Source organism: Neofelis nebulosa, chromosome 11, assembly GCF_028018385.1.
Source record: "Neofelis nebulosa isolate mNeoNeb1 chromosome 11, mNeoNeb1.pri, whole genome shotgun sequence".
Classification (NCBI taxonomy): domain Eukaryota; kingdom Metazoa; phylum Chordata; class Mammalia; order Carnivora; family Felidae; genus Neofelis; species Neofelis nebulosa.
This window is the reverse complement of record NC_080792.1, coordinates 47,732,121-47,755,442: the sequence shown is the minus strand read 5'-3', so window position 1 is coordinate 47,755,442 and position 23,322 is coordinate 47,732,121. Positions and strand designations below refer to the sequence as shown.

General features: G+C 36.9%; 1 protein-coding gene and 1 non-coding gene across 4 annotated transcripts in view; one reads left to right on the top strand and one right to left on the bottom strand.

Moving 5' to 3' along the window:
* Positions 1 to 23,322, bottom strand: part of OSBPL1A (oxysterol binding protein like 1A) — a 269,191-nt gene that overhangs the window by 174,590 nt on the left and 71,279 nt on the right. For all 3 annotated transcript variants that reach the window (XM_058692476.1, XM_058692475.1, XM_058692477.1), the window contains exons 5-7: positions 17,355 to 17,466; positions 12,080 to 12,165; positions 10,791 to 10,935 (exon numbers count right to left, since the gene is read on the bottom strand). In XM_058692476.1, the coding sequence (XP_058548459.1) occupies positions 10,791 to 10,935; positions 12,080 to 12,165; positions 17,355 to 17,466 (343 nt within the window). The remainder of the gene's footprint in view (positions 1 to 10,790; positions 10,936 to 12,079; positions 12,166 to 17,354; positions 17,467 to 23,322) is intronic.
* Positions 16,076 to 16,148, top strand: TRNAS-ACU (transfer RNA serine (anticodon ACU)). Its single transcript has one exon. It is a non-coding gene; the product is annotated as a tRNA-Ser (tRNA).

Genomic DNA, 23,322 nt, shown 5'->3' with positions numbered 1-23,322 from the left:
AAATCAGAGCTGGTTCTCTGAAAATAAATTAATAGATAAACATCTAGCCAGACTTATCAAAAAGAGAAAGGACCCAAATAAACACAAATGAAAGAGGAGAACTACAACAACACAGAAATACAAACAGTTACAACAGAATATTCTGAAGAACTATAGGCCAACAAATGGAACAACCTAGAAGAAATGGATAAATGCCTAAAAATATATAAATTACCAAAACTGAAACAGTAAGATACAGAAAACTTGAACAGACTGATTACCAGCAAGAAATTCAATCAGTAATCAAAAACCTCCCAAGAAACAAAAGTCCAGGACCAGACAGCCTCACAGGCAAATTCTATCAAACCCTTAAAGAGGAGTTACTACATATTCTTCTCAAACTATTCCAAAAAGTAGAAAAGGAAGGAAAATTTCCAAATTCATTCTACAAGGCCAGCATTACCCTGATACCACAACCAGATAAAGACACCACTAAAAGAGAACTATGAGCCAATATCCCTGATGGACATAGATGCAAAAATGCTCAGTAAAATACTCGCAAAGCAAATCCAATAATACTTTTAAAAAAATCATTCATGGGGTACCTGGGTGGCTCAGTTGGTTAAGTGTCTGACTCCAACTCAGGTCATGAACTCACAGTTTGTGAGTTCAAGCCCCGCTCTAGGCTCTATTCTGACAACTCAGAGCCTGGAGCCTGCTTCCAATTCTGTGTCTCCCTCTCTCTCTGCCCCTCTCCTGCTTGCACTCTGTCTCTGTCTCTCTCTCAAAAATAAACATTAAAAAAATAATTTTAAAAAATCATTCACCATCAAGTGAGATTTACTCCCAGGATGCAAGGGTGGTTCAATATTCACAAATCAATCAACATGATAAATCACATTAATAATACATGTAAAGAACCATATGATCCTCTCAATAGACGCAAAAAGAGCATTTGACAAAGTACAGTATCCATTCATGATAAAAACCTTCAACAAAGTAGGTTTAGAGGGAACATACCTCAACATAAGAAAGGCTGTATATGAAAACCCACAGCTCACATCATCCTAAATGGGGAAAAACTGAGAGGTTCCCCGCTAAGGTCAGGAACAAGACAAGGATATCTATCCACTCTCATCACTTTTATTCACATAGTCCAGAAAGTCCCAGTCACAGTATTTAGACAACAAAAGGAAATAAGAGGCATCCAAATCAGGAAGGAAGAAGTAAAACTTTCACTATTTGCAGATGACATGATACTATATATAGAAAACCCTAAAGACTCTACCAAAAAACTATCAGAACTGATACACAAATTCAGTAAAGTCACAGGATACAAAATAAATGTACAGAAATTTGATACATTTCTATACACCAATAATGAAGCAGCAGAAAGAGAAATTAAGCAATCAATCCCATTTACAATTTCACCAAAAGCAGTAAATACCTAGCAATAAACCTAACTAAAGAGGTGAAAGACCTGTACTCTAAAAACTACAAAATGCCGATGAAAGAAACTGAAGAAGACACCAAGAAACCAGAAAATATTCCATGCTCGTGAACTGGAAGAACAAATATCATTAAAATGTCTATACTACCCAAAGCAATCTATATATTTAACACAATCCTTATCAAAATACCAACAGCATTTTTCACAAAGCTAGACCAAGTAATCCTAAAATCTGATGGAACCACAAAAGACCTCATATGGCCAGAAAGGATATACAATAGGAAAAAGAATGTCTCTTCAACAAATGGTGTTGGGAAAACTGGAGAGCAACCTACAAAGTAATGAAACTAGACCACTTTCATACACCATACACAAAAAATAAACTCAAAATGGATTAAAGATCTAAAGACCTGAAACCATAAAAACTCTAGAACACAGGCAGTAACTTATTTGACATTGGCCATAGCAATTCCTTTCTAGATAGGTCTCCTGAGACAAGGGAGACAGAAGCAAAAATAAGCTATTGGGACTTCATCAAAGTAAGAGGCTTCTGAACAGCAAAGGAAATGATCAACAAAACTAAAAGGCAGGGCACTTGGGTGATGCCGTTGGTTAAGCACCCAACTCTTGATTTTGGCTCGGGTCATGATCTCACGGTTCATGAGTTTGAGCTTCACAATGGGCTCTGTGCTGGCAGCATGAGGCCTGCTTTGGATTCTTTCTCTGCCCCTCCCCTGTTTGCATGCTTGCTCTCCCTCCCTCTCCCTGTCCCTCTCAAAATAAATAAACATTTAAAAAAAAACCCAAAAGACAATCTACAGAATGGGAAAAGATATCTGCAAATGACATACCTAATAAAGGTTTAGTAAATATATAAGCAGCCAAAAAACAAATAATCCAATTTAAAAATAGTAAGATGTGAACAGACATATCTCCAAAAAAGACATCCAGATGGCCAACAGACACATGAAAAGATGCTCAACATCACTCATCATCAGGGAAATGAAAATCAAAACTAACATGAGATATTACCTTACACCTGTCAGAATGGCTAACATCAACAACACAAGAAACAGGCATTGGTGAGGATGTGGAGAAAGGGGGAACCCTCTTTCACTGCTAGTGGGAATGCAAACTGGTACAGCCACACTGGAAAAAAACTGTATGGAGTTGCTCAAGAAGTTAAAAATAGAACTACCCTATGATCTAGCAATTGCACTAATAGGTATTTACTCAAAGAATAATAATAAAATACTAATTCAAAAAGTATACATGCACCCCAATGTTTATAGCAGCATTATCTACACTAGCCAAATTATGGCAACAGCCCAAGTATCCCTTGATTGATGAACGGATTAAGCAGACATGGTATGTGTGTGTATACACATACACATATACACTCAATGGAATATTACTCAGCCATAAAAAAAGAATGAAACCTTTCCATTTGTGACAACATAAATGGAGCTAGAGAATATTATGCTCAGCAAAATAAATCAGAGAAAGACAAATACCATATGATTTCACTCATAATGTGGAACTTAAGAAACAAAACAAACGTGCAAAGGGGAAAAAAGAGAGAGAGAGAGGCAAACCAGAAAACAGACTCTTAACTATAAAGAACAAACCGATGGTTACCAGAGGGGGGGATAGGTGAGGGGGTAGGGATTAAAGAGGGCACTTGTGATGAGTACTGGGTGTTATAGGTGTTGAATCACTAAATTGTATACCCGAAACTAATATTACACTATGTTAACTAGAATTTAAATAAAAGTTAACAAAAATTAGGCTTCAATGTTAAATCGCTAATGGCTACTAACTTTAAAAGGGAATTATAGGGGCGCCTGGGTGGCTCAGTCGGTTGAGCATCCGACTTCAGCTCAGGTCATGATCTCACACTCCATGAGTTCGAGCCTCATGTCAGGCTCTGTGCTGACAGCTCAGAGCCTGGAGTCTGATTCAGATTCTGTGTCTCCCTCTCTTTCTCTGCCTCTCCCCTGCTCATGCTCTGTCTCTCTCTCAAAAATAAAAACATTTAAAAAAATTTAAAAAAATTAAAGGGAATTATAATTCTTTTTCCAGCTTTATTGTTTTTCACCATTATTCAATGGGTATTATCGTTCTCATGCATATCTTTCTACTTTCATTATATAGAAATGTATTCATAAAGTACTTTTAAATGTTAAATATGGGTATTAATGTTAAAATAAGGGTATACTGTATCATTCTGCAACTTCCTTTAACACTGTTTTCCTTTATTCACTTGACACACGTAGCTCCTATTTTTTCTATTTTAGGATTGCTGCAAGTATTAAGTCAAACCAGTTTATTTAAGTGCATAGGGCTTATCTCCACTTTTTCACTATTTTAAGGAGAATGAAATAAACATCATAGTACATATCCCCTTGTAGTTATGTGAATGTTTTTTCATTGGAATGCATTTTAATTTAGGTTTATACCTCTATGTGAAGCCTTTAGTCAGGTACTTTTCTGCCATTCACAGATCTTTGGAGTGTCTGAACCTTTTTAAACTTGAATTATCTTCCCATTGAGTTATAAGGGTTCTGTATATACCCCAGAAACAAGTCTGTTGTTATGTAGGTTTTCCCAATATTTTCTCCCATACAATAGCTTCCATTTTCATTTTCCTAACAATGCCTTTTGAGGAACAAATTTTATGACTTTGATAATGTCCAACTTATCTGTATTCTATATTCATACTTGTTATATGCTTAAGAAATCTTTGCAAAACCCAAGTTAACTCAAAACCATAAAAATCTAGAAGGAAATAAATCTTAACTCATATTATTTTCTGTGATTTTGGAGATTGTTATCCAACTCTTCTAATATCATGTTAAAAATTTATTCTTTCCCCACTGATGGCCATGAGACTTTAGTCAAGGCAAATCAATTCTCTGTATTTGTAGGTTGCTGTCTGGACTCCCTCCTGTTCCAGAGATCAATTGATTGATCGATCTGTTTTCACACGGTCCTGAAATTAGGTTATATGATGGTTCATTTTATGGGTCAACTTAAACAGGCTAAAAAATGCCCAGATAGCTGGTAAAATATTTCTAAGTGTGCCTGCGAGGGGGTTTCTGCATGAGATTAGCTTTTGAACCAGTGGACTAGTAAAGAAGATCTGCCCTCACCAATGTGTGTGGGCATCATCCAATCTACTGAGGGCCTAAATAGAACAAAAAGGCAAAGGATGGATGAATTCTGTCATTTCTTGAGCTGAGACTCCTTCTCTTTCTGCCTTCTGACATTGGAGGTCCTGATTCTCTGGCTTTTGGATTCAAAGACTTGCTCCAGTAGCCTCTCTGGTCTCAGGCTTCAGACTGAATATCACCACCAGCTTTCTTGGTTTGCCAGTTTGCAGACAGTGTATCGTGGCAGATCTCTGCCTCCAAAATCATATATAAGTTTATATGTAACTAACTGTTTTTCTCTTGGGAAACCCTGACAACAAAGTAGCCGAGGACTTCTAATTCTGTTCTTTTTCAAGTTGTTTTGGGTACACTAGGTCCTTCCAAATAAAATTTATAATCAATTTGTCAATTTCTATGAAAAAGCCTGAGTTTTGGACTCGTATTGCACCAAACTGCTAGATCCATTTGGTGAAGACCCATCTTATCAACGTCGAGACTTTTTTTTTTACGTTTTTATTTAAATTCCGGTTAACATACAGTGTTACTAGTTTCAGGTGTTACACTAACTTAACACTTCCATACAACACCCTGTGCTCATCACAAGCTCCCTTGCCTGAGGAGACATCTTCAGAAAAATGTTGTGAAGGTCAATGTCAAGGAAAGTACTGCCTATGTATTCTAGGAATTTTGTGGTTTCAGAGCTCACATTTAGGTCTTTAACCCATTTTATTTTTGTGTATGGTATTAGAAAGTGGTCCAGTTTCATTCTTTTCCATGTAGCTGTCCAGTTTTCCCAACACCATTTATTGAAAAGACAACCTTTTCCCCATTTTGTGCCTCCCCTGTCATAGATAACCATGTGAGTGTGGGTTTATTTCTGGGCTCTCTATTCTGTTCCTCTAATCCATGTGTCTGTTTTTGTGCCAGTATCATGCTGCTTTGATTACGACAGTTTTGTAGTAGATCTTGAAATCTGGAGTTGTGTTACCTCCAGAGTTTTTCTTCTTTCTCCAGATTGCTTTGGCTTTTTAGGGGTTTTTGTGGCTCCATAGGATTATTCTAGTTCTGTGGGAAAGGTTGGTATTTTGACAGGGATTACATTAAATCTGTAGATTGCTTCAGGTAATTAATATATTTAAATATTTCAAGCCCTAATCCAGGAGCATGGAATATCTTTCCATTTGTTTGTATCATCTTCAATTTTTTTTAATCAGTGTTTTACTTTAAGTCTAGGTCTTTCACCTCCTTGGTTAAGTTTATTCCTAGACATTTTATTCTTTTTGGTGCAATCATAAAGGGGATTATTTTCTTAATTTCTCTGCTACTTGATTATTATACAAATGTGATAGATTTATGTGTATTCATTTGGTATCCTGCACGTTTACTGAATCATTTGTCAGTTTAGGTAGTTTTCTGATGGAGTGTTTAGAGTTTATATATATTCTGTCATGTCATCTGCAAATAGTGAAAGTTTTACTTCTTCCTTACCAATCTGGATGTCTTTTCTTCTTGTCTTGTGGCTAGAACTTCCAGTACTATGTTGAATAAAAGTGATCAGAATGGACAACCTTGTCTTGTTCCTGACCTTAGAAGAAAAGTGCTCAGTTTTTCACCATTGAGATGTTAGCTATGGGTTTTCCATATAAGGCCTTTATTATGTGGAGGTATATTCCCTTGAGATTTCTTAAAAATTTTTATGTGAATGATCAGATTACCTATAAAGAGTTCTGTTTCTTCTTTTTCAGTCTGAATACTTTTTTTTTCTTTTTATTTTTTTGCTTTATTGCATTAGCTAAGACTTCCAATACAGTGTTATTAGGAACAGAGAGGGGAAGGTAAATCTAGTCCCTATAGATTTGGCCTATAGTCCCTATAGGCCATAACTGTATTATGGCCAAAAACAGAAACCTCTCCTGATGCTTTAAAGTTTATATTGCACTTTTAGGTTTAAACCAGCTGGAATTTAGTATCCAATATGCAACAGGTGTCTAAAATGACCTATTACTATGTGGCTCACTATTTGACCCAGGATTGTTTACTCAGTTCTTTCCTCATCCACTTATCACGCCACCTTTGTCATCTGTCAAGTTCTCATATGTACATGTTTTAACTTCCAAACTATCTGGTCTGTTCACCTTCATCTACCCTGAACCAATACCTCACTCAGTGATCCTATCCATTCTATTATTTTAAATAATTTTACATCCTGAAAATTCCCAAATTTATCTCCACCCAGACCTCTCTTCTAAACACAAACTTCTATACCCGACTGTCTCACTTGAATTGTAGAATAGGATTTCAAATTTTTTATGCCTTAAAAACCAAACTCCTAATTCTTAGCCATTGCTAGCCTACCCTTCCCTGCAGTCTCACCCTTTGTAGTAACTGGAAATTCCATTTTTTCAGGTCCTCGACTCAAACACTGTCGAGTCACCCTCAATTCTGGTCTTTCTCTCACACCTCATGTATCTAAGCCATCAGAAAATCCTGACCACTCTGCCTTCAAATTATGTTTAAAAAAATCTAACCATTAACAACCATTTTTACTGCCACTATCCTGATCCAAGCCAATTTCCTCTCACCTGAATAGCCTAACTGATTCCCTCCTAGGATCTATTTTCACAACAATCAGCGATCACTTTTCAGGACCTACATCTGACCATATCACTGCTGCATCCTAAACCCTCCTATACCTTCCCATCTCACACAGAGTAAGAGCCACAATTCTTACAATAACCCACAAAGCCTTTCTTCATCCATGTCCCTCTGCCTCTTTAACCTCTTCCAACTGCCCTCCTCCTCTCACTCTACTCTGGACATATTGGTTGGCTTTTCATGACACACATCATATACACTCTCTGCCTCCTCTGCTTGGGACCATCCTCACTGCCCAGATACTGACACTGCTTGTTCCTTCACTTAAGAGTCGTAATTACCATTCTAACAGAGATTCTCCTGCCATCTTTCACAAAGCAGCAATGATCTATACACCCAGCACACTCTCAATTCTCCTTCCTTGCCTCCCCCCCCCCCCCCCGCCCCCAGCACCAATCTCATCTGACATATTTTTTTTTTATTGGCCCTCTCCTATTAGAACGTAAGCTCCACGAAAGCAGGGATTTTTTTCTTCACTGCTCTAGATCCCTAGCCCCTGGAATAGTAGCTAGCATATAAACACTTTGTTGAATAAATGTTTTACATCCCATAGGTTCATTAGTCTTTTTATCCAGCAGGACAACTCCCCCTGCTTCTCTTCCATTTTAAAATTCACTACACTGGACTTTTCTATATAAATGAGAGTTAGCTAGTCAAGACCTATGAAAACCCTTTGAAGGTTCTGGCTGGGATTGCTTTGAATTAACTTGGAGAGAACTGTTAGCTTTTTGATGTTGAGTTCCCCTTCCCCCAAACATGGCCGGTCTCTCCATTTTTAGGTCTTCTTTTAGGTCTTCAGTTGTGTTGGTAATTGCTGCCATAAACAACCAAGCATCCTTTATCAAATATGTTCCCTTCTTTTGCTGTTACCAAAGCATTGCTTTTTTGAAAAAATTACATTTTCTGTCACAATTAAATCTTCAAGCTCCTTTTCTATTGCTTTAGTCCTCCTTAACTTTACAAACATGCTTAAATCTCTCTACCTAAAACATCTTCCTCTTGGCCACAGAACCATTCCTTCTGTTCTTAAATACTGCAGAGAAGCAGTGCTGCCTCAGCTTCCTCATTTCCTACTCCATCCTTAACCACGCATCTAGCTGTTGCTCAACTACCAGAGGAAACCACCCTTTCAGAAAGGACCCCTGGGCACCGAGTCACTGAATTCCACAGCCTTGCCTCAGTGTTTATATCTTCTTCAGTCTAAGTTGCACATGACAATGAATACACCCCACCCCTTCACTCCACATTTTATGTCTTCCGTTGGCTCCATGGAACTTGTATTTCCCTCACAGCTCCTGAGTGCTCCCCCTTCACTATTCCCTGGTTTCTCTTATTCCAGGAAGAACTTATATCTATCCTAGAGATACAGGGAAAGCCTCTCTGGCGAAAATAGTTTGACCTAACTCTTAGAGTGAGACTAGGGCTTACCACATGGACAAGTAGGAAAAGGACATTTCCAGCAGAGAAAAAAGCATACGCAGGTTGGGGACAGCATGGTTAACCAGAGACTCAACACTTTGTTATGTCTAGAGCTTTTATATCCAATACAATAGACACTAATCACATGTGATTATTCAGTGCTTGAAATGTGGCTAGTTCAAACTGAGATGTTAAGCGTAAAACACATGCCAGATTTCAAAGACTTAATAATCCAAAAGGGGATGTAAAGTCTCAGTATTTTCATTGATTACGTGTTGACGTATTTTGAATAAATTGCTTTAAATAAAATACATTATTAAAATTAATTTCATCAGTTTTTTTTTACGTTTTAAATGTGGCTACTAGAAAACTTAAAAATTATATACGTGGCTCTCATTATCCACCTATTGGATAGTGCCGGTCTACAGCATATGGGCCAAAAGAAGGGAAGAGAGCAGAAAATTCGATCATTAATTTTCTTTTTCCTTTCTACTCCCACTGATGTCAATAAAAATTCAGGCCCTAATTAAAGCACCTCCTCTCTCCACTGCTCACCTATTTATCATGATCCCCTGAACTTCCAAATTAAGGGGTAAAATAGTCTGCCATATTAAGGTTTTCCACTATGCAAGCCTAATCTGCATTTATAGGATTATCTGGTACTGCCCCCCTTCATGTGTAGGGATATGCCAAACTGAGGATGTCACCTAAAACTTTACTTGAATTTTTTATCTTAATGCCTTTGCTCATAATCTCTCTGCTTAGAATGTCCTTTCCAAAATTTAATGATATTCTGTTTATGTTTAAAAAGAAAAAAAATACAGTGGGACCTTTTGTTAGAGATACAAGTATTTAGAGGAATTAAAAAAAATCCTAGTAGGGCTTCAGAGTCTATATTAAATATCTATTCCTTCACGAAGCCATCTCTAACTACTCAAATCTTCAACAAACACGCAACATGTAGAAGGTGTGTGCTACACATTACTCTAGGTCCTAGGAAAACTAGACAGGAGAATATCAGCCCCACCTTTAGGAATTCAGTCTCATGAGATACAGCTATATAAATCAACAACTACCATGGAGTGTGATTTAGGAAACAATGGAGGTGAGCACAGGGTCCTGATGGACTACTAACAAGTCAAGTCCTAATCCAGGTTGATGGTAGGCAGAGAGAAGCATCCTAAATAGTGATAATGGCCCTAATGTGATGTTCCCCCTTTGAATACCCGAGACACCTTTTGTAGCTTCTCTTGGGGTTATCTGATCCCATCTCTGATACTGTTATGCATAGAGTCAACACTCATTACCTGTACATTTGATATTTGCAGATTTGCCTACTGCTAAAATTTATCTGTAACCTCAAAATCAATATTTATCGCAATTTCTCAGTCATTCACAGGCACATCAAAAGTGGTGAAAAATTTGAGTCTTCTCAGGTGCATATTCCCAGCTGAGTTAGAAAAAGGTGATGCTCTGCCTGTTTCAGCTCTCACAGGTAAACAAATGTCCACATCATAGTCTATCCAGGGCCACATTTTCACCTTTTGTTTGCTTTTTGTTGGTGACTTCACTATTGAAACTGGCTGCCAAACATAGTACTGAATTATTATATAGTGCTGTTCCTAAGTGCAAGAGGGCTGTGATATGCTTTATGGAAAATATATGTGTAGCAGACAAGCTCTATTGAGGCATGAATGACAGTGCTGTTGGCAGTAAGCTCTGTTAATGGATTAACAATATATATTAAAGGTGTTTTTAAATAGAAATACACACATAAATAAGGGTATGTATTAATCAGTATAAAAATGTTGTGACCAGAACCTCTCAAGAACCCAACTCTATTTTTCCCCCAGGAGTTAAATAACACGAATCAACTGTACTCTCTTTCCTCGAGGGAGTAACTATCTTAATCACAACTTCCTCCTAAGGAATAGGTATTATTATACAGTTAACTCTTAACTAGGAAGGAAATTAGTAAGTTTTTTTTCTTTTGTGTGAATGCCTGGACTTCAAAATTAAGTAGGGGCCATATAGTTTAACAAAGGCTGGATCCTAACACAAAACAATTTTATATGGCATTAACTTATTTTTATAGTTCCAAAATGACCAACAATGGCTTTTACCAACATGCTTACCATTTTTGTTCTTCAAATTTGGGTCTGCTCCACTTTTTAGAAGCTTTAAGGCACATTGCTTATGAGCCCGGTAAGCTGCACAGTGCAAGGGTGTATTTCCTAACTGATCCGAACAATTAACATCAGGAGGATTGGGCCTGTTGAGCTAACAAATGAAAAATGCAATGCAGAATTATATATCAAAGATGGATTTTCTCCCTTAAAACACAGGAAGGTGTAACTGATGTTCAGGTGGACCCTCCAACTATAGAACCAGGTGAACACCAGAGCTCTAGGATGCTAGACAGTCAGTGGCTTCTTGTTCCCTAAAACCAGCAAATCTATGTCACTTGCCATGCTCGTCCTCAAGGTGCCATGAAATCTTGGGTCCTACATTCCCCTGACAACAGACACCACACACTATACCAGTGCCACCCCACCCACTCCTGGACATTAAGATTTCACTAAGATTGGCTCACTTATACCTATTTTGTGATTCATACTTGTGACAGCAAAAATATACACCAGTCTACCACAGACAGTCATTCAGAAGAGTTAAAACCATAAAGGTTAAATGTGTTGAAGTTCTACTGAATTTGTTGTTCCCAACTGACTATTTTAAAAACTTCCTTATACAGTCTCCATTTCACAAAGATTAAAAAATGTTTATAGGTACTTTACTTGGAAACCAAAGAGGTCTTTTCAAATGAAAAGGCTGAAATAACTTTAAAGCAAATGGCAATGCTTCATTCTTCAATTTAGAACAAATTTAGTTCCATGCTTAATGAGACTACGTGGGAAATAGAAACTGGAAAGTAGGTCTCCAAAAGGAAAAAAAAATGGGTAAAGCTTTCAATCTGTTCTGACATGATATGAACATTCCCAAGTATTATCACATATTTGTACGTTACTTTCTAAAAGTGTAGCATACCCTTCAGAAACGATTGCTTATCACAATTAGAGAAACTTGTTCCTTTATAGGATCTTACGTATTATGTTTCAATTTAAATTGGCTTAATTTGAAAAAAAAATTGTCTTACATAATGTATTCACCTTGAAAAATCAGATTCTTAATTTATCAGATTTTCACAATAGGGAGTGGGGACATAAATCACAAATTCATAGAAAACAATCCTTAAAATGTATCTTGCTTAAACTATTATATGCCAAGTGCTTTCAGATATTTAAGGACTTTTGTACTACTATTACAATCTCAAGTATTTTAGCCCTGCAATTTGACTACATTATGAAGTGTTAACGTAAAGTTACAACTTTCCTGAAGGGTAAAGAACTAAGACATGTTGTTTTACCAGAGCTAGGAGTTCTGCTGTTCTGCCTTCTCTCGCTGCTGCTAAAAGTTCTTCTTCAAGCTTTCTTTGTTGAGTCCTTTCTACAGCTGCAAAAGGAAAGTATATGTTACTCTACTTCTAGTCAGTATCCTATTAGCAACATCATTAAAAGGATGTATGAATAAAGTGACTGTGGGGAAAAAGTCACAATATTTTGAATTATAATTCAAATATAGTTAAAGACTTATTGTTATTCTCACTGCCTTGAATTTCAGGTAAGGGAGTTCAACTCCTTTTAGGTTCATATGAATTTATGTTTTCAATTCAGAAGTCTAAGTATCTTACTATAACACCCATCACAGATAATTATGAATTACTTTTGCATGCTGAAATACTATTACACATCTGCCTTGATAAATTGGAGAGTAGCACTCACACCTTCTAGAACCTTAGAATCCGTTAAAAATAACAATAAGAAACAGCACTGGTAGAAGATGTACAAACCATGTAAGTAGATCTACACATACGTATATACTTCTGCCTAATAGAAGACTTATTTTAACAAATTCTATAGCACCTAGTATATGCCAAGTACTATTCAAAGCACTTTAAAAATAACTTCCAGTTATAAAATAAATAAGTCCCAGAGATGGAAAAAATACAGCATACAGGATAAAGCCAGTATTTTAGTAATACTGCATGCTGACAGGTAACTACACTTACCACGGTGAACACTGCATAACATAAAAATCAAATCACTTTGTTACATACCTGAAACTAACAAAACACGATAGGTCATCTATACTTCAATATTAAATTTTGAAAAAAATATATTAGTTCATTAAATCCTCATAACTATGCTATGAAGTAGGTGTTACTATTATTCTGATTGTACAGATGAAGAGACTGAGGCACTAAGAGGTTAAGGAATTAAACTAAGGTCACACAGCTAGGAAATGGAGGAGCTGAGATCTGAACTTGTGCAGGCTGGTTCCAGAGACCATGCTCTTACCACTATTCTATCCTGCTTCTTAAATCACACTTGCACAGAAAGAGAACAGGCAATTTGATTTAAGAAACTGCAATATGCAATAAGGTCTCTTTTTGCTAGATTTGAATTCTGTTCTGGCTTAAAAACCAATTTCACAGGAAGGCTCAGTAACCTCACTTAAAACATGTGCATAATATCCTTTGCAAAGGCTGCAACGGAGAAACTATAAAAGTTTCTCAGGTCTTCCTGGCTGAAATCAGGTCATGGACTAAAAAGCAGGTTGGGGAGCCAAGTGACTGGGGAAACACTATGAATGCGATCGTGGATACAGCTATAGCTAGAACTAGTTTAGCTTTAAGAAAAGATTGACAGTCCTAACATACCATCATCTTCTATTCTCACATTTCTATTTCCACACCCAGACTCCCTCCCCACCTCAAAGGAAGGCACCCAAGCCTCTGCATAAGCTCTCAATGGCTTCTTTTGCTGCGATTCACACTCTTCAGTGTTTCCTCTTACTGGTCCTGGGGCTACTGCACCATGAGCTCTGAGAACAGTCACATTCCTATCCCTCTTGTATGTACTTCTACTCCTGCATGTGTTACCCAGAGCTGTAAGTTATCGTTAGCAGTCAGGTACTGTTCTTACTCTTCTGTGTATCCTAGCCATTTATGACAGTGTCTGGCATGACGTGTATTTGGTCAATAAATATTTACTAAATAATCAAACAATGCTTAATCATGTTGGTTCTAGACTTCATGGAAAAGAGGTAAAGGGTACCCTAATGTTTCTTTTTAGATTGCCTATGTTCATAAATGAAGGAAAATGGGGTTTTGGAGTTGCAAACACTGCATATATTCCTGTCCTCTGTTCATTAAAGACACTGAAAGATTATTGACGCAGCCAATGAAAAGGAAAAATTCCAGCTGGGGAGATGAGGCTTCCAGAGTGCTGGTAACATTCTGTTCCTTGATCTGTTGCTTACATTGATGTGTTCTGTTTGTGAAAATAGTGAGCTGTACATTAATTATGTATGCTTTTTATCCATATATTTTGTACCTCAATAAATGTTTTCAAAGGAAATATTCCATTCAAAAAATTCATTTGTCCTATAAATTTTAATTCAATTTTATTTTTTAAGTAAGTTTATTTTTGAGAGAGAGCGAGCAAGCACATGTGCAAGCAAGGGAGGGGCAGAGACAGGGAGAGAGAGAATCCCAAGCAGGCTCTGTGCTCTCTGCATAGAGCTCAACGCAGGGCTCAATCTCACTAACCATGAGATCATGACCCAAGCAGAAACCAAGAGTCGGATGCTTAAATGCCTGAGTCACCCAGGCATCCCTAAATTTTAATTTTAATATGACAAACTAATTATCTATCTTTCGTTTGAATCTGCATCCCGAGTAAATAGGGAGTGCAGAGATCATGAAATTTAACTCCCTCCTAACAACACTCTTATGTATATGCACAGGGCAGGTTAAATAGCAATACACTTGAAATGGAGGTAAGAACCTGGCAAATGTCCTTCACTGACAACAGAAAAAACACCATTTTGCAATCTCCATAGTAAGAAGTGATTCAGGACGAGAATCATTAATGCTGAAATCAGTTATTAAAAGATTAATGGTAAACAGGAAATTTGAATTTTTCTCCCCATAGATTAGTACTTACAAAGGGAGGGGGTATCTCTACAGTGGAGCACTGGGTTATCAGAGATAACATTACCAGTAATAGAACAAAATAAACAATGTTTCCTCCTAATGTGTGATGCACTGGTAAAGGATACAACCTCACCATTCCCACCAAAAAGCAGATCCTGAATCTAAAATATATGAAAAGATTAAAAAAAAGAAACAAAAACCCAAACTGAGACATTCTACAAATAATTCTATAACTTCCTTCCTCTTCAAAAAGGTCAAGATCATGACAAACAAAGGCTAAGGACTTATTCCAGATAAAGGAGACTAAAGCAATCTGTCAACACAATGAGAGATTCTGGATTGGATTCTGAATTGGAGGAAAAATTCTACAAAGGACATTATTTGGGCAATTGACAAAATCTGAATATAAACTATATTACATTAGTGATAAATTTTCTGAAATTGGTAGTTATATTGTGATTATGTAAGAAGATATCCTTGTTCTTAAGGGATACATACTGAAATATTTAGAAGTACCACTTTCTAGAAGTTACTCCCAAATAGTTCTACAAAAAATATTAAGGAACATTAATATATAAAAGGATACACCAGATGTGGCAAAATGTTAATGACTACTGAATCTAAGTGAAGGACATACAAGTTTTCATTGCATTATAATTGAAACTTCCCTGTAGGTTAGAAATTTCTCAAAATAAAATGAAAGACGAATGGTATGTAGAAGAAGGTATTCCTCTCTAGTGCCTGACCCATAGTAGTCTAACCTATTTCCAGGTAACTCCAATCACGTGAACTCCCTACACCTTAAAGTGCAACCCAAGCCATTATTACGATACACAGGACCCAAAGATGAACCCCTGGCACTCCATCAACTGGACCAACAACTGGCTCTGTTCTAGCACAAATAAGATTACAATATAACACTTCTTTAGATGCTTGAGTAAAATTTTGTTGTGACCACTGAGATCTGTGCTTCTGGGGTGAAACTCTTCCTGTCTCTAGTGCACTACCCCATGATGTGGCTTCTGTTCTACCTATAGTCTTGGGGGGCTACTAGATGCACTCCCTGAAGTCTGAGCCACTTAAGGCGCTCTCCACAAATTATATCTGGCTAAGGTGATCTCATCAGAGCAGAGTCAAATAACTTTCTCCTTTCATTTCCCAGGATAGCACCTTATTAGCTGACAAACTATACGTCAATGGAGCCCTTGTCCTTAGTGCATTTGAATTTTGGGGAGGTAGTAGAACATGTCTTCGTGATTGGCCCCACTAAATGTCAATTTGTCAGGCTAAACTAACAATCCACTGTCAGGTGAGCCTCAGTTCCAGGTTCTCATTTTGTTACAATTAAAATAACAGGACAAGGGCACCTGGCTGGCTCAGTTGGTAGAGCATGTGACTACTGATCTCAGGGTCATGAGTTTGAGCCCCATGTTGGGTGTACAGATTACTTTAAAAATAAATTAAAAAAAGGATAGGATATGGTCAAGGACAGGACACCTCAGCCTCCCAGTTAGACCACAATATATTAAAGGGCAGGGATCACATCTAATATGTGCAATCTCCCAAAAAAATCACATAAGACAGAGCTTTAGAGAAGATGTTTAGTTGATATGCCTGCTCATTTTAAATCAAAGGATTTTTAAGGCAAGAGTTAAGACAGTGACCTAAGGATGTCTGACAATAAAACTTAAGCAGATTTGTCAAATTTGCCATAAAATTGTATGATCAAATCTTCAAAAAAATTAAAAGTAGAAAGGTAGTAGACAGGAGAAGGAGTATGGCTGATAGGCTGACATTTTTCTAACTAGAAAACAAGAGAAAATTTTAGTTTTCAAGGACAACTGGAAAATAGAAAAAAGATACTGGTTTTTACATAGCTAAACATACTAATAATTAAAATAATTAAGAAATACCCTTTAAATACAGAATTATCTTACCTTTCCCTGAATTGCAAAACAAAGAAACACAGGATATGTGCTTTCTACTACAGAGTAGAAATTAAGAAATCTTCTCTTCTCTAGCATAGAAATACTACCAAAAAATAATTATAGTAAAGCCCTGGCCACTCAGAGGATAATCTTAATGCATGAGAGTTTCCCAATGTAAGAATCAAAATATGTTTGTTTTATTCTATTTTAGAGAAATTGCTCTGAGTTATTGCAGACTCATATCTTCTTTAACATAATTTAATATCTGGAGTTTCTAATGACGATGCTGATCCTTCAGGAAATTACTGTCAGTCGTTGTGCTACAATGCAGTCCTCAGGACAACGGAGCAGGCCAGCATCAAACGACTCCCACCAGCTGCACCTCTTACAGCTTCACTGTCCTCCACTTCTGTATCCTTTGTTATGATGTTTCTGCAGCCTACCAGCCACATTCTTCATGTCTCTCACTTTCTACTTTCCATTCTGTTGCAGATTTGATCATACAACATTATGGCAAGTTTTACCAACCTGTTTAAGTTTTAAAGCTGTGAGGAATACTCAAATAATTTTGTGTCTAATCAGGGACTCCAAGATTGCATTCTCTTTGAGCATAAGCGCAGTGTAGTCTATTCTGGCATCCCAGAAGCTATTTCTACTTATAGTCTGAACCTTGGCTATCATTAAAGTAATTACTGTTTAAGATCCATAATATTTACCTTCAAGCATGTTCCTGATTTCTTTGTCATAAGTGACTTCTTTTGCAGTCTGTCCACTCCCATTAACAACAGTAGTATCTGCATTATATTCTAAAAGAAGCATTACCAGCTCCTAGAAAAGCAGAAAAATTGTTTTTAGTTATTAAACTAAGACTTTATTATAACCCTTTTCCAAATTAGTAATTACTCGAAAATAGAAACAAGAACCATAGGAATCTGTGTATTACATCAGTTGTATCTACAATAAGTGAATACTAAGTACATTAAGTTGAATAGAGCCAACTCTTGAATGACACAGGTTTGAACAGGGCAGGTCCACTTACATGCAGATTTAAAAAATAAATACAGCACATTACTGTAAATATATTTTCTCTTCCTTACATTTTCTTAGTAATATTTTTTCTCTAGCTTACTTTTTTCTTAGAGTCTATAGTACATACAACATACAAAATATGTGTTGATTAATGTTTATGTTATTGGTAGGGCTTCCAGTCAGCAGTGGGCTATTAGAAGTTTTGGGGGAGTCAAAGGTACATGTAAATTTTCAGTTGTGCAGGGCTCAGTGCCCCATCCCGTGTTGTTCAAAAGGTCAACCGTACAATTTAGCTAACTGTAATAACTGATGATTACCCATACAATTGCCAATCCACAATTAACACAAACTTCTATAATTGATTTTTAAGTAAATTATCGGATTGTTTTACCAAACTATTCACGTGATTAAACCAAATGTATAAGTTAGCAAAGCCATTACTGAAATTGCAGCAGATAAAACATTCATTTAACGTTATTCCTACAACACCTGTTGAAAAAAAATTTCCCCAACAGACCTAGATTTAAAAAAAAAAATGTAAGATGTATAATACATAGACCCTCATCTTCTAAAGTGATACAGACTAGGGGCACCTGGCTGTAGGCAGTAGGTAGGGGCACCTGACACTAGGTAGAACATGTGACTCTTAAAGTGATACAGACTGATAGGATACACTGCCAAAGGCATGGTTTGTAATGAAGCAAACACTCTCCTAAAATAAATATTCAACAATAATTAACTATATCATTCATATTTACTCTAAGCAGTTAACTGCTCTGACAAATTTCAGACTCACCAGCAATGTATAGAAGTCCAGCATCACTGGTTCAGTTATACAACTTAACAGGGCAGCAGAAATGAAGAAGAATGCAGATTTGCAGGAGAATGCTAGAGATCTGATGTTCAAGTTAGTACCCAGGGGTACTGGTGGATGTGGTAACACTAGGGCAGGATGAAATACAATGCTATTCTAACTGCCAGGTTGATCGCATGCACAGATACATATGAAAAAATATCTTGTGTCATCACATGTTATGTTTTCCCATGAGTTACATTTTTCCTTTGGACTAAAAAATTTCCCATGTACTTTCAAAAAAAAAAAATTTATTTATTTTTTTTAACTAAGAAATGCTTAAATACAACCTAAAAAACACAGTAAGTAGAAAACAAAATACTCATTGTCCTAGTCTATGACCACTATAAACATTCTGGTGTATTTCTTTCTAATCCTTTTTCCTATGCATGAGTCAGAGTTTTTTTTTTTTTTAAACACAACTTTTATATTAAAGTTGCTTATGTTATAACTCCTTTCACCTAATATATCATGTATTTTCCAGGATATTACATAGTATCTATATAATGATCTAAAAGACTTTTCACAGCTGAATATTATTCTAGAAAATATATTATGACATTTAAAATAGAAAAATGGTTAATATTTTAATAAAGTGAATTCTAATAAAATCTTAGAATTTCCTGTCACCTTAAAGGCAGCATTTTGGGAGAAGTGTTTTCATATGACTAAAGAAAGTAAAACAACCCACAGAATGACAAAATACTTACAAGTCATGTATCAGATAAGAGACATATCCAGAATAAAGAACTTTAACAACTCAATAAAAAGATAAATAACTTACTTTAAAAATGGGTAAAGACAAAATGAACAATCAGAAAACAAAACTAAGCAAAACTTTTTAATTCCATTTACAATAGCATCAAAGGAAATAAAATACTTAGCAATAAACTCAATCACAGAGGCAAAAGACTTGTACAGTAAAACTTTAAAACATGGCTGAAAGAAATTAAAATGACAAAAAGGGAAGACATCTAATGTTCACAGTTAGGCTTAAGACTTAATAATAAGATGTGAATACCACCCAAAGCAATTTATAGATTCACTGGAATACCTATCAAATCCCAAGGATGCTTTTCCCAAAAATAGAAAATCCCACCCTACAAATCATATGGAATCTCAATGGACCCTGAACAAATAGTACTGGGGAAAAAAAGGAAGAGATCTCACACTGCCTGATTTCAAAATTTACCTTAAAGCTACAGTAATCAAAACTGTGGTAATGGCATAAAGACAGACCTATAGACCAATGGAAGTGGATAGAGAGTCCAGAAATAAACTTTCACATATATGCTCAAATGATCTCCAACAAGGGTGCCAAGACCATTCTAAGGGGAAAATTCCAAGAAACAATGGGAAAACTGGATACCCACATGGAGAACAAAACAAACAAAATGGAGTTGGATCTGTACCCTACACCATACACAAAAATTAAATCAAAATGGATCAAAGACCTAAGTGTGAGATCTAGAACAATAAAGATCTTAGAAAGAAACATAGCAGAAAAACTCCAAGACACTGGATATAGCAATGAATTTTGTCTATGATGCACAAAGCACAGGCAAAAAGGAAACTGGACCATATCAAAATTTAAAACTTTGAACGTCAAAGGGCATATCAAGAGAGTGAAAAGGCAATCCAGAGAATAGGAGAAAATACTTGCAAATCATGTGTCTGATAAAGTTATATCCAGAATACGTAAGTAACTCCTAAAACTCAACAAAAACCCCCAAACAATCCAACTTAAAAATGGGCAAAAAATCTGAAAAAGCTACAAGCTATATGATTCCAACTCCACACCACTCTGGAAAAAGCAAAACTATGGAGACAGTAAAATTATCAGTAGTTGCCCAGGGCTGGAGTAGGGAGAGGAATAAATAGGCAGAGCGCAGAGACAGTGAAAATACTCTGTATGATGCTATAATGGTAGATACATATTATTATACCTTTGTCCTAACCCAAAGAACATAGAAGATTGAACCCTAAGATAAGCTATGGACTGAGAGGGCGGGGAGGGGGGGGTTCTGATAGGTCAATACAGGTTCAGCAATTGTAACAAATGGACCACTCTGGTGGAAAATGATAATGGGGGAGGCTATGCATGAGTGGAGACAGGGCACATGTAAAAAATCTCTATCTTACTCCATGAATTTTGCTGTGAACCTGAAGGTGCTCAAATTTAAGACCTCAAAATAAAAATATATAGATTTTAAATAAACAGGCACAGGACTACAACCGACTGTTCTCCAAAGAATGGCTGAGAAGTACACAAATAGATGCTGAACATTTGCGTTACAGACATGGAAATCAAAAACAAATGAGGTAATATTTGACAACCATTATAATGCCTAAAATTAAGAAGAATGACAAGTGTTGGCGAGAATGTGGAGAAACTGGAATCTTCATACAATGCTAGTGGGAATGTAAAATGGTGCAGATGCTTTGGTAAACAGTTTGACAGCTCTGCAAAATACTAAACATAAAGATGCTGTAGGATGCAGCAATTCCACTTCTTAGGTATACACCCAAGAGAAATAAACTGAATGATAAAATCTTACACACAAATGTTCACAGCAGCATTATTCATAACACCTGAAAAGTGAAAACAACCCAAATGCCCATCAGTTAATGAATGGATAAATAAAATGTCCACACAATGGAACATTATTTGTCAAGAAAAAAGAATGAAGTACTAACATATGCCATGTCATGGGTGAACCATGAAAATATTAAACTAAAAGAAGCCAGTCACAGAAGACCACGTATTACACGATTCCATTTATATTAGATTCCAGAACAGGCAAATCCATAGAGATAGATGAGTAATTGCCTGGGGAAGAGGGGAAGAGGGAACAGGGAGTTAGAGGAGTATGTGGCTTCTTTTTGGAGTGATGAAAATGTTCTAAAACTGTGTTGACGGTCTGTTAACATAGTTGAGTCACTGAATTGTGTACTTTAGATGGCTGAATTGTTCAGTGTATGAAACAGATCGCAAAATTGCTTAAAAAATGATTAGAGTTATTCAAGCCTGGTACCACATTGGCACATTTGAGTTAAGGAATGTTATTTCTCAACCTATTTAATAGCTTACTTAATTGCCTTATACCATTTTTGCAACTGCACAGAGTTCAAGTGATTAGCCTGATATGATCTTTAGGAAGGCTATAACAATTAATGTGGAACTTGAATGATCTAAATCCCCAAAGGGACTATGGAGAATGAGCAGAGGAAATGGGATGAGCAAAGGTACAGAGAAATACCTCTGTTAAGAGCAAAGAATGTGCTTCAAGAATGAGGAAAAGGGCATAGGGAGCAAACAGGGCAATGTGGAGTGTGGAGTTGCCATATGCAATTATAGGGAGCTCAGGTTGTCTGAAAGGTAAAGGGATACGTCTGGAAGGTTTCAGAAGAATCATATCAGATTACAAGTTGGAAAAATCAGTGGACCGCTGTGTGAAAAAGATTTAGAGCAAAAGTTCCCAGAATTTGCTTCCACAGCAGGATCAGTGTCCCCCATGAAATCTACAGAAATGCAAGTTCTCAGGCCCCATCTCAGACCCAATGAATCAGAAATGATGGGCATGGGGCCCCCAGCAACCTGTCTTTTAAGAAGCCCTCCAGGTGAGGAATATAAGCGCTTAGGCAGGAGCAGTATCAGAAAAGGTTGTTGTTCGCTGAATCATAATTTGAAAAAAGAAGGCACCTTAAGAGACTAGTGGTTGGACTTCTAATCCAGGGACAGGAATTAGACTACCTACCCAACAGGTAGGTCAGTGCCTATTTTTAATGCCTCAGTGAGTAGAAGAGGTTTTAATTTTCTTTAAGAGTTTGTTGCAGGATCATTGTTCCTATGTTCAGAATAAAGTAAGCCTAACTGTGTTTCTCTATGCCAAAATTAAAGACCATCCTGCCTTCTTAACCACTTTGCCCAGACACCAAACAATGAGTCATTATCTTCCTCTTCACCTCCCAGGACCTGGAATTCCTAATCTAGTCCTGAGTAGTCAGTGGTGCTTTACAAAAGTCCCCAACTCCATCCACTTCTCCCTCACAGTCACTTGTCACCAGCTGACTATGTGGCTCTCCACTCTTGTTAAATTCACTTCACACACGTAAGCTTTCAACATTATGCAAGACTCTCCACGAATCAGAGAAAACAAACTTAGATAATGAATAACGAAGGGATCCCAAAATCAGAGCTGACATTAGCATACTGACCGGGCATCCCCGCACAGGGTGGAATTAAGAGATTTCAAAATTAGAAAAGTAATTGGGGAGACAGAGCAGTCCAGGTAAAGAGCAAGGAGTTTGTTCTCAAGTGGAGACAGTAAAAAGGAGGATTTAAAGTAAAACATATTTCAACAACCAACTCAAATACTGCAAAAGGAGCAGATGTAGAGGAGGAGGAGTCCCACTTTAGAAGCGTGAAGTTTCAAGATTCCTGAGGGCAGGTAAGGACGTCCAACATGCAGCCCAACAGAGGACCTGTATGCCTGGAGAGAAGCAGGAGGTCCAAACACGTATTTCTAAATAATCCCCCAGGAAAAATAATTAAGCCATAAGAGGACATAGCTTTCATTATGGGGAAAGTTTCAAGGGAAAAGGGAAGAGTGGTTTAAAAGGGTAAAGTAAAAAACAATAGGAACCATCAAAGCAACCAGATATGCCACAAGAAGAGTCTCTCCTCCCAGAAGTGATCAGCTTTGTTAGGCACAGAAACATAGGTACAGAAAAATGTGAAAACAGAAAATCTTAAAAACAGTAAACCACTGACACTGATGACCTTGAAGAAAACATTCAGT